Here is a 12,486-nt window from a genome sequence, read left to right on the forward strand (position 1 = left end):
TTTAAATAGCACGCCGCTCGGACGTGAATGTCTAGTGGAGCCGGTTCATGCACGGTGAACGACCTGGTCCCTCCTCACCCGCCAGCTGCTTGCTCTCTTGTGGACTGATGCCCTCGATAGGTCCTCAACGCCAACAATTCTATTGCGCAGCGTGCGGTGTCGGTGGTATAGCATTCTTTCGCCGGCACTCGCACGCGTCGGACGCAGGAATCATGGGCTCCCGCGGAGTGGCAGAGGCGGTCCTTGGTGGCCGCGGAAACAGGATTACAGACGAAAGTGACAAGGATTATGAGATCATCTTGCCGAATCTGCCAACAGGACGTATTGTTGTGAACACAGTGTTTTTGCACGGTGATATTCGAGTGAGGCCTTTCAAGGTCGAAGAGTTCCGAGACGCTCTGGACAAGGAACGACTGCTTCCCGACGTAATTGCATTGGGCGCCTACCAGATCAACCATGTGTGGGCCGTCACCTTTAACAGCCAGGAGGCGACGAAGCGGATCACTGATCTGAAAGAACTCCAGGTCAAAGGACGCCGCTGCCTCATTATCGACCCTCAGGAGCAGAAGGTGAGACTGCGGCTTCACTGGCTGTTACACGGCGTTTCGGACGAAGATGTCCGCACGGCGTTGGCAGCGTTCGGGAAAGTTACAGAAGTGACCCGGGAACGCTAGCGTGTGGAAGGAGTCAATGAGAAGAATTCGACGACCCGCACTGTTTTCATTAAGCTGAAAAGCGGTATGAAAGTCGAGGACCTGCCTCATCAGATACGAGTCGCCGGTGAATTAGCCTTAGTGGTAGCCCCAGGTCGGCCTATGCAATGCCTGCGTTGCAGCGGAACAGGACATGTGCGTCGCGAGTGTAAGGTGGTGGTGGTAGAAACATTTATTGCCACTGTGTAGCGTGGGGGCCGAGCCCCCTCATGGCACGTGGGTGCACCCTCGCAGTGAGGAGGCACCCTTACAAAGCAAAGGAAAGCCCTTGTAGTGCGATCCTCTTCATGGCGCACGAGATGATCCGGCGCTGATCGAACGCAGAAGTGCTGGTCATGATGGTCTCCCAGTATGACACTGCCACAGCCGGAGGTGGGGGATGTGGGAAGGTGGGACATGTGAGGAGGATGTGGAGGAAGTCTCCTGGTTTGTCGCAAAGTTTGCATGAAGAGGGGAAATGGTCTGGGTAACGGGCGTTTAGTAATACGGGATATGGAGCAGTTCGAGTTTGTAGGCGTCGCCAATGTGTGGCCTGCGCTATGTTTAGGGATGGGGCTGGGGGTGCGTATATTCTTCGTTGTTCCCGGTAATACGATAGAATATCACGAAAAGAGAGCAAGCGCTCCTCGACCTGTGGAGGGGGCTCCATTTCTCCTGCCCGGAATGTGAGACCTCGGGCTAGAGAATGAGCCTCCTCGTTGCCAAGGAGGCCGGCATGTGCTGGCGTCCAGATCAGGGTTGTGGAGCACTGAGGCTGCCAGAAGCGTAGCAAGCGAGCAGCGCTACATGATATCAGGCCATTGGCGTAGTTAAGAATAGCTGATTTCGAGTCGCTAATGATAGTGGTGGCAGGTGTGGAGATGAGAGCAAGCGCGATGGCTGCCTCTTCTGCCTCTGTGGTGGAATTTGTGACAATTGAGCAAGAAGTTAGGAGATTTGCCTGATTGTCAGCCACCGCAAGGGCCATGCGGGATCTTGACGCATATTCCGCTGCGTCAACGTAGACTACATTCTGGTCCTCGCCATATTGTCTCTGGAGGGCCCGGGCCCTTGCCTTTCTGCGTTTCTCGTCGCGTACAGGATGCATGTTCTTGGGAATGGGCGGTACGTTTAGGTGAGAGCGGAGGTTAGAAGAAAGAGGGACCCTTCCAGGTGATTCTGTTATTGGGGATAAGTCTAATTGGGTCAAAAGAGCGCGGCCACTCACCGAATTAGACAGACGACATATTTGTGCCGTAAAGGTGGCTTCAGCGAGTTCCTCAAATGTATTATGTACACCAAGTTTGAAGAGTCTGTCATTGGATGTGCTTGGGGGAAGGCGTAGAGCTGTTTTTGTGCAACTTCGTAGAAGCGCGTTAATGCGGTCTCTCTCTTTTTGTCGGAGAGGTAGGTATGGGAGGGCATACGTGGTGCGGCTGACGATGTAAGCCTGGGTGAGGCGAAGCGTGTTTCGCTCGCGTAGGCCAGCCCGACGGTTCGCTATGCGACGAATCAGCCGAATGGTCTGCTGAGCATGTGTTTGGAGAGTCCTGATGACTTCTCCATGTGCGCCATGTGAGTAGAGTACTAGCCCTAGCACCCGAATTTTTGAGACAAGTGGGATGGGGTGGGCACCTAGCGTGAGAGAGATAGGGGGAATGGCTGAAGCATGCTGCTTCGGTCGGTAAAGAAAGAGCTCTGATTTGGAAGGGGAGCAGGTAAGGCCACGTTCTCGAACATATGTGTCGATGGTGGTTAGTGCCAACTGTAAGTGTTCTTCTATTTCGGCGTCACTACCACGGTTTGCCCAGACGGTGATGTCGTCGGCATAGAAGCTGAAGTGGATGTCGGGGATCTGACCCAGTTTTTGGGGCAGATGTAGAAGTGCTATGTTAAAAAGAATAGGTGAGAGGACTGCTCCCTGGGGCGTACCACGGGCTCCAAGCGTGATGCCTGGCAGGCTGTGATCGCCAAAGGTAAGTGTTGCTGTGCGGTGGCTGAGGAAGTCGCGGACGTAGTTGTACATCTTTACGCCGACTCCCAGGGTTATAAGGTTCTCTAGAATAGCTGAGTGCGCAACGTTGTCAAATGCCTTTGTTAGATCTACTCCTAAGATAGCTCTGGTATCGCAGGTTTGAGAGTCAAGAATGTGATGTTTTAGTTGTAGGAAAACGTCCTGTGTGGAAAGTCCAGGGCGAAATCCAAACATGCAAGCAGGCAAGAGATTCTTGCCTTCTAGGTACTGGCAGAGCCTGGTTTGGAGTACGTGCTCCATGAGTTTGCCGACACAAGAAGTGAGGGATATGGGCCTGAGGTTAGACGTAAGGAGAGGTTTCCCAGGTTTGGGTATAAAGACAACCTTGGCCTCTTTCCATTGTGGTGGGAGGATGCCCCTTAGCCAGCACTCATTAAAGTATTCAGTAAGCTCGGCAATTGATTGGTCGTCGAGATTACGGAGTGCTTTGTTGTGAATATTGTCCGGACCGGGGGCTGAGGAAGTGTTTAGTTTCTGTAGTTCGGCTTGAACTTCGGCTACTGTAATGGGTTGGTCGAGGAGCTCATTAGGAGGACCTGTATAATCGGGATACAATACGGCAGGGTATGTTGGGAAGTACTGATTTCGAAGTTCCTGTAGTAGTTCTGGTGGAGGTTTATCGCAAGTATGTAGGAGTTTGGTGAGGTTGTGTCTTTGGGTAGTCTTTGACTGAGTTGGGTCAATTAAGTGTCGGAACAAATTCCAAGTCTGAGGCATACTCATATTGCCATCTAATTTGTTGCAAAGCGATTCCCAGTTCTGTCGCGAAAGAGTGGCTGCATGGGTCTCTATCTCTTTGCTCAGGCGGGCCAGGCGACGTCTAAGAGTTCGGTTCCAACGCTGGCTTTGCCAGCGTCGTTCTAGGCTTGTTTTAGCGTCCCATAAATGTAGGAGACGAGAGTCAACTGTGTCGCTTGGGCAGTCCTCTCGTACTAGACGAGTTGCGGATCGGACATCACTCCGGAGTTGTTCTGACCATTCAGTGATGTCCGTGATAGAGGCGTGGGTGCGTGTTGCCCTATAAGTGCGGAAAAAATCCCAGTTGGTAAAAGTGGAACCTCTGAGAACCCTGCGGGGTAGTTGCATATTTAAGAGAATTTCGATAATGTAATGGTCACTACCCAAATTCTCTTGTGTGTTGCACCATGTGGCATGAGGGAGGCGATGTGCGAACGAGAGATCTGGTGTAGTGTCCTTGCAGACACTATTCCCTATGCGTGTCGGAAAGGCAGAATCGGTGAGCAGTGAGAGGCCGGCTTGCTGCGCTGCTAACCACACCCGACGTCCTTTTGGTGTGTCGCGCGGATAACCCCAGGCTGTATGTGGGGCATTGAAATCTCCCACGACGAGTAGGGGGCACTTATTGGCTATGCGTTTCGCGAGCGTAAAGAGGCGCTGGAAGTTGCCCTGTAAGCACTTAGGGCTGCTGTATACATTCAGGATGAAGAGGCTTTTAGCTCTGGCATGTTGCGGCACAAGCTCAATTAAGAGGTGATCAATGTCTTGGACTGCTAAACAGTGGGAGATGGTGGTGATTGAGCGATTAATTAGAAACGCCACCCGAGAGGGTGTAGGGGATGTGGGTGTAATAGAAGTATAGCCGGGTAAGGTTAGGGGGTTGGAGGGTTCTTGTAGGGCAAGGATATCGGGTCCCGCAGCGCAAGATAGCAGTTGGTGGACAACATGACGCTTCTGGCCAAAACCTCGGCAGTTCCACTGCCAGAGTGTCAGATTACGGTTTAGAGCTGCCATCATGAGAATTGAGAAGGGGCGTAGCCGCCGCGCAAGGTTGGGAGTCGTTAGTGACGTCAGGGAGTGGATTGTCTTGCCCTTCAGTTGCTTTGGGCTTCTTGCGTTTACTTGGGGTGAGATCCCGTTTTGCAAGGCATGTTGCGAACAAATTGAGCTGTGATTCAAGATTGTTGTAGCGGTCAGTTAATGTTTGAGCTAGAGCATCAAGACGATGATTAAGTGCTGCATTGTCTGTTGTTACACGGATTACCGCATCTTGGAGCGTTGTGCATTCCTGATTGATGCTGGTGATACCTTCCTGCAATTTTGCCTCAAAACGAGCAGTAAAAGACTCAAGCATGGTTGGAATATCGGCTAGTGAGCTGTGTGTTGAGGGACGCGGGGTAATGTCCTGATTTGTGTGCCGAGGAAATGCCGTGTCGATATCTAACTCAAGCGAATCAGAGCAGGATGTCGCGTTGACATGGCTGGGTGGGAAAGACATGCTAGAGGTGTTGGGTGGGTTGTGCGCAGGAGTTTGGGATGTAGTAGGAGTTGGGGTAGGTGGAGTGGCATGGCTTGTGGCGAGAGTACTTATCTGGGTCTCCAGCTTCGCGATGTGTTCTCGAAGGGCAGCGGCTTCAGCTCGGGCTGCTTGAGCTTCTGCTTTGGCTGCCGCTGCCTCCTCCCGAGACTTGGCCAGAGCGTCTTGCAGACTGGAAGTCACTGTTGATGATAGTGCGTTCTTGCAGGGCGAACGGGGAGGGCCCCAATCTTGTTTAAGCGGCTCGGTCCAGGCTTGCTTGGGTTGGCTGAGTTGGCTGGGCTGAGTGGGTCCCGCTGACAACTGGGGGAAGTTGTCCCCGTGTGGAACCGGTTCTTGTCGCTGCGTTTGAGGTTGCTTTGTCGTTTTGCGTGGCTGGTGAAGGTTGCGTCCTTTGCATGAACCAGTGCCGGTAAGATGAGGGCCCTCGCACAGAATGCACTTAGGCGTGCAAGGAGGTTCCTGGGGTGAGTGTTGGCTGCCACAGCGTGGGCAAAGATTAGTCTTGGGGCTTGGGCATACGTCGTGACGATGGCCCGGTAGTCTGCAGTTCGTACAAGCATCCGGACTTCCGCGGTATGGAGTACAGCGGTGAATGGCTCCCATGTATTTAATGGAATGTGGCACCTCATTGGCGTCGAAGGTGATGAGAATGGAGTGCGTCTTCCCCATTCGTCGGGCTGCGAGTATAGAGTATTCAGGATTCCGTTTGACCAGGTCTTCGTACAGCTGGGTTGGCGTCTCGTCGTCAAAGGCGTTTGAGATGACCCCTCTTGTAGCTCCTGGTGGGGGTGCCACGTAAGCCATGCAGGGGTAAGCATGGCCACCAATGGTGAGTGAAGTCAGCGTCTTTAGGAGCTCGGCTGCGGCGGAGTGTGTTGTAGCTGCCGTGAATGTATTATTAGTGGGGTGTATGCGCAGGCAGAAATCATCGGGCAGAGTGGTTTGAAGTGCGGCCTGCACTGCCTTCATGAGTCGAGGCGTTGGGACATCTAGGAGTCGCAGTTGACCTCGCGGACGAACAACGACGCGAATAGCGTTCGGTGGGAGTGGCGGCAGTTGCTTGCTGCGTTTTACAATGATGCGCGTCTCCTTGGTAGCAGGTGGTAGGTGGGTTGGCGTCTTGCCTCTTCCAGTTGCAGCTGCTTCGACGCGCATGGCGTTCGGGTTGGTCTCCTTGACGGTAGCGTTGGGTTGCGAAAGTGGTTTCTGTGAACAGGCTGGTCGAGACGCATAGGCTTTATAGAGAACTGGTGTCCAATTGCCTGCCTGGAGCTCTTCAGCGGAGATGGTGTGGCCCTCAACCGTTACTTCCATAATAACGGGAGGCGTTGCTGCCAGTGTCGACGAAGGAGCGGAGTCTCAGAGAGGCTTAGCTCGGATGCTCAGCGTCTCGGTTCATGAATTGTTGCACACAGAACGTCGGAGCTTGCCCGGAATGGGCGTCGTCTCTGTCTTCCTCAGACCCTTATGTCGCTGTTCGAACAGGCTAGTGACCGCAGGAAAGGTTGGTAAAGAGTAGCACGTACCGTTTGCCGGAGCCGACGTTGCAGGCATCCGCTCACGTTGGCCCCCTAGCGGCGAATCGCGAGTGTAAGGTGCCTCGGTGCTCGCGCTGCCGGCGTTTCGGGCATGGAGACGCGGAATGCGTCCGTTCGTACGCCGCAGTGACCGCGTCAGCGGAGGCCGAAGATGCGTCAGAACACATTATGGACGTGACAGAAGCAGAGGACGCGGCTGAAGGTTGCGGAGATCAAGTCGCAGAAAATTTGAACTGCACATCTGCAACATCAGAAGACGAATATACACCGGCACCTGTTGACACTCAACCAGGTTCTGCAGCTGTATCGACCGATACAGCTGACAATGCGGTGACAGACGCAGGCTGTGAGGTACACGGAGCGTCTGCCCATGCGTCGGAGCAAGGCCAAGTTGTCGATGGTGCCTCCTGTAGCGTTGGTTTCGACACGAAGATAGAAGGAAACACGTGCAACGCCAGCCGCGTCTCTTGGCCCAGCGGTGCCGTTTCACCCATTAAAAGACCATTGGAAGACCCTGTGAAGACGGCAGACAAGAACAGTGCAAGTAGCGTGGAAGAACCACCGGCAAAGACGCCGACTGGCAGACGCACCAGCATGAGAGCAAGAGCTGGTGGCACCACGGACAAAAAAAATTGCCCGCAGCTTCCCTCGGGGGAACACTGAGGAGGATGCGGAGCATATAATTGGTTAACGGGGTGTTAAAGTGCGACTTACTTGGGTCGATGGCTAAATTGGTTAACGTGGTTGTGAAATGGGGTGTTAAATTGCGACTTACTTGGGTCGATGGCTAAATTGGTTAACGTGGTTGTAGGAGGGGGTGTTAAATGAGTGAACACGTACACACGTATGCGAAAGGGCGGCGCTGGTTGAAGGGACGTCGATCATTGTGTTTGTGGCATCGTTGGAATTCATTTCACCGCGACCTTGGACGTCGACGCGCCGTACAAACCAACCGACGAGCGGCAACTGAGCGAGCGAGCGCCGACCTTGAGTATATATACAGCGCGACGGCACATGCACTGTCAGCTGTCGAATGTTCGAGAAGGGGGAGAAGCGCAACGGCGCATGCGCGCGCGTCAGCTGCCGATGTTTCCGAAGCGCGACGGCGCATGCGCGCGCGTCAGCTGCCGATGTTCTCGAAGCGTGACGGCGCATGCGCGCTACATTATACAGCAGGCGAATGTTCGTGAAGAGGAGAAGCGCACGTGGTGTATAGAGGAGGAAGGGTGCACAGATGGTGGAGGAGTGAAGCGCGCGCGGTGTGTAGAGGAGGAAGGGATGCACAGATGGTGGAAGAAGGAGGAGGAAGCTTGCGGACGGCGCCGCACTACAAGCCTCGAGTATTAGATGCTCCGCATCTAAAAAGCTGTAAACAATTCTCTTCTACTGTGCAGTGAAACCGGGCGGTCGGACGGGCCTGGAGGCGTCTAGCGTAGCGCTGGACGTGCAAGGTAAGCGCCATGCTCCGGGCCTAACTCCTCCACATGGTTGTAATGGCACCTCAAGTATCATTTAGCTACGCCACGCTGAATGTTAGAGGCTTGGCTTCAAAGAAGAAGCAAAGCCAAGTATACCGGTTGTTACTGGAAGAAAATCTGGATGTGTTTGCAGTGCAGGAGACCAAAGTTGAAGGCGAGGAGGAGACTGGGAGCATGGTGCTTAAGTTTACATCACGGTATTTTGCCACTGTGAGCCAGGCCATAGGCACATCAGGGGGATGTGTTCTTTTTGTTAGAAAACTGCCAGGATTAGTCATAAAAAATGCCTTTTCTTGCTCTTCAGGCCGAGTAGTATGGTGTGATATTGTTTATTGTGACACTGAATGGCGCATTATATGTGTTTATGCTCCAACTATTGGCCAGGAAAGATCGGGTTTTTTTTTTCCAATTTACGACAACATATGTGTACTGGTAGGAAACTCTTATTGGTGGGTGATTTCAACTGTGTCTTGAATGAAAGGGATAGATCAAGCAGGCGCAACGTTAAAGATAGAAGCAGTGATGTCCTGGCACAGGTGATTATTGAACACGAATTAGTAGATGTTGCGGAGTGTTTGCATAGTTCCCAAGATGTGAAGTATACCCACTTTCAAGGCACAAGTAATGCCCGATTGGATCGACTTTACCTTACTGCAGATGCGATAACCCAGTGTAGCAGTTATAATGTTGTCCCTGTTTCCTTTTCCGATCACTGTCTTGTAAAATGCAATATCGGGTCAAAAAAAGAAAGGGACGCCTTTTCTTGGGAACAGTGGAAAATGAACTCTAACCTCTTAAAGGATGAGTCGTTTAGCGCATCAGTTATTAAAGAAATAAGTAATATTAACAAAGAGTGTATGGACAAAATAGGAGAAGAATCGGAGCTATTCAAGCAGCGAATCAAAATAAAAGCAATAGAGAGATCTAGCGTTTTATCTTTTGAATCTAAGAAGAATGAGAAAGAGCTTAGACGAACACTTGAGAGACTAACAGCTCTTGAATGTGAAAAACCTGGAGTATATGGTGACGATTTGCGGAGTATTAAACAGAGGATAGAGGTATATGAGGAGGAACGCTATCGCGGAGCGCTAGTGCGAGCCAGAGCAGCATCAATGACTGTGGATGATCGCCCGACGAAGCGAGCGCTTGGATTAGAGAAAAGTCATGCCAGACGAAATCACATAGATGCCACTGAAATCAACGGTATCGAAGTTTCGGACAATGAGAGCATAGGACGAGCGTTTGGCAAACACTACGAAGGACTCTTCGCTGCCACGCCCATTGATTCAGAGGAATTTAAGCAGGAGTTTCTTAGCAAAATGCCGAAGTTGTCAGATAACACCAAATCAGCTTTAGAGCTATCTATAACGCCGACGGAAGTAGAAAGGGCTATAGATAAAATGAATCCTGGTAAATCTCCAGGGCCGGACGGGCTTAGTGCTTCGTTTTATAAGGAGTTCAAAAATGAATTATCCCAAGTACTTGCAGATGTCTTCAATCAAGCTTATAAACTTAATGTCCTCCCTAGGTCCTTTAGTGAAGCACATACAGTTTTGATACCTAAGACAGAACACTCGGAGAAGTTAAAATTAGTTTCTTCGTATAGACCGATATCACTAACTAATTGTGATTACAAAATTTTAATGAAAGTACTAGAACGGCGACTTCAAGGGGTAATCAAAGAATTAGTAGGGCCTCACCAAACATGTGGGATTATGGGACGCTCCATTGTGACTAATATACACAAGATGCGCTGTGTGCTCGAGTGTAGCGATGCCAATCAAGTAGGGGTAGCCATTCTACAGATTGATCTCGAGAAAGCTTTTGATTGTGTTTCCCACAACCTTCTGCTTGCCATTCTTGACCATGTCAACGTTGGTTTTGTAATCAGAGATGGAGTATCTATGGCATACCGGAACTGCACAACCCGACTGGTAATCAATAAGACGCTAGGAGATACAATTAACATAAGGCGTTCTGTTCGTCAGGGCTGCCCGCTGAGCCCCCTACTTTTCAGTTTATATATAGAATTGTTGTGCTTAGCAATAGCTCAAAACATTTGCATTCGTGGCTATAGATTACAAGAATCCGAAGTTAAAATTTTGGCATATGCCGACGATGTGGCTGTTTGTTGTATCGATCAAGATAGTGTTACCACTGCCATCAGTGTGGTTAAAAGGTTCGGCAAGGCAACTGGCAGTCTAGTAAACTGGGGAAAGTGTCTGGGTTTCTGGCATGGAGAGTGGTCATCAAAACCAGACTATTTTGCCAATGTTAAATGGGTGACCACACCTGTCAAGTACTTAGGGGTGCCACTGGAATTTTATAAAGATAATGAGAACTACTGGCAAGAACAAGCCAAAGAAATCCGGAAGAAAGCTAATAGATGCAACGGTAATCATCTGTCAGTGTTTGCTAGGGCGACTGTCTGTAATCTTTTCTTTGCCTCAAAACTTTGGTATGTGATGCAAGTATTGCATTGTTCAAGGGCAAACATACAGAAGTTCCATCGTATCTTCGCTGTGTTCGTGTGGGCTTCGAACTGGGAGAGATGCAGTCGAACTAATCTGTTTCGAAAAGTGAAACACGGAGGGCTTGGTTTAACACATCTTTTCATACGCCAAGTCGTAAATAGGTTCTTTTTCTTTCGCTACACAAGGGACCCTTTCTTACGTACAGTGTGCCAAATGAGACTGACGCGGGCTTTACCTGGATATGTGGTTAGCACGCATGAAATGACCGGTGCTGTGCGCGGGTATCTTAAAGAGGTTATTCTAAGTGTACGGTTTTTATCGGTTAGATTTTCCAATGAATATTTGTTTTCAGTGACTCGAAAGAAGTTGTACAAAGATGTATGCGACGTTGTTTTACCTGAACCGCTGTACCGTGCCATGTACACTGGAGGTGAAGGGAAAGATGTGCTTAAAAGAGTGAAGAGAATGCAAGTGGCTCCTGGCGCGAAGTCTTTCTTTTTCAAGCTGCACACAGGTACACTATCAGTCAGGACATTTCAAGCAGACCGTGGTTTTTACTTACCTTGGGGGACAAATTGCCTTATCTGTAAAAAACCGGAAAATATTGACCATGTTTTCTCACATTGTTGGGAAGGAGTATATTTTTGGGATGTACTTCAAAGGACGTTACAGAAAGAATTACCTTTAAATTCATATGGTATAAGATTTCTGCCAATAGTGGACGAAGAGGGAATGCCTTTTGATTTGATTATGCTATGTGGACTTCACTGTTTATGGCGGGCCCGTATGGCGGGTTTCTATCGCGAGCAGGATGCACGGCCTGCACGAATGTATTTCCGTGAATGTATGGCCAAGTTTGTTGAACTGCAGAAAACTCAGGAGGTTTTACCTGAGTGGTTGTCGAGGGTGGAGCCCTTGGCAGCACTTAGGGAATTTTAAGTTTCTGTCCGACTGTTACTGCTTGTTTTTGTTCTGCTTGTGGTTTGATGTATGCGCCTGTAAACAGGCAAGAAAGCAAAAAAAAAAGCGTCGGTGGTATAGTGGTTAGCATAGCTGCCTTCCAAGCAGTTGACCCGGGTTCGATTCCCGGCCGACGCACGTTTTTTTTTTATTTTTACTCGAACGTTCGCCTTGAGTTCCTTGTAGTTTTTTTTTTTATTCGACAACGTTACTTCGCATTTCACACTTACAACATGACAAAGACTTGGAGCTTCCATGGGTGCTTCACAAAGTGAATGATTGAAGTGAATGAGTGATTCACAAAGTGAATGAGGGAATGAACGAAGAAAAATTTCGGGACCATCGCCACTTTCTTTGCATCACTCTTTTTTTTGACGCAAATCTTCACGGGGAATATTAGGCTGGTTCACTTGCCTTCAAACATAAGAAAAACGCGGTCATGGGAATTCGACATCAAATTGCTACTTTGAATCACTTCAGAGGCTAGGATGTTCTTAGATCCTGGATTTTCAGGCATTAAGTAGGCGTGTTTCAGGCGCAGAATACGCTGGTAAAAAAAGATTTATGCTTCGAACATCGTCAATATTGCCATTCGCGCTCTCCTTGCAACTCATCTTTTGCAAACGGCACGTTACACATATAAGCACTTTCTTATATAGGCAACGTTACAGATATCAGCAATGCTTGGAAAACTTTAGGAATATTTTAGAATCTTCTCATAAGCTCCAGCTCGCTAAACCAACAGTTCGTAATGTCAGGGGTTTTACGTCTCAGAAAAGCGATGTGACTATGAGAGAAGGGGTAGCGTAGATATCCGGCAAAATCAATCCCCTAATATTATTTAAGGTGCACTTTTACATCGCAGAATACACGAGCATCTACTATTTCTCCCTTAAGAAAAGAAACTGCCATGGCCGCAATTAATGTAACCCGTGACCTGTGAGTCAGCAGCCTTGCAAAGTACCCTTTTTTCCAACGAGGTGGACCCAAAGCGTACAGTTTATTCAGGAACTCACGTGGCCACCAGCAAT

General features: G+C 49.8%; 1 protein-coding gene and 1 non-coding gene across 2 annotated transcripts; one reads left to right on the forward strand and one right to left on the reverse strand.

Moving 5' to 3' along the window:
- Positions 1-968: 968 nt before the first annotated feature.
- LOC142769313 (uncharacterized) lies at positions 969-6,578 on the reverse strand. Its single transcript, XM_075872453.1, has one exon. It carries the CDS (start codon positions 6,317-6,319, stop codon positions 4,460-4,462), a length of 1,860 nt encoding a protein of 619 aa, XP_075728568.1. The 5' UTR covers positions 6,320-6,578; the 3' UTR covers positions 969-4,459.
- Positions 6,579-11,521: 4,943 nt separating this feature from the next.
- On the forward strand, positions 11,522-11,593 carry TRNAG-UCC (transfer RNA glycine (anticodon UCC)). Its single transcript has one exon. It is a non-coding gene; the product is annotated as a tRNA-Gly (tRNA).
- The last annotated feature ends 893 nt before the right edge of the window (positions 11,594-12,486 follow it).

This window comes from Rhipicephalus microplus, chromosome 8 (assembly GCF_043290135.1).
Source record: "Rhipicephalus microplus isolate Deutch F79 chromosome 8, USDA_Rmic, whole genome shotgun sequence".
Classification (NCBI taxonomy): Eukaryota; Metazoa; Arthropoda; class Arachnida; order Ixodida; family Ixodidae; genus Rhipicephalus; species Rhipicephalus microplus.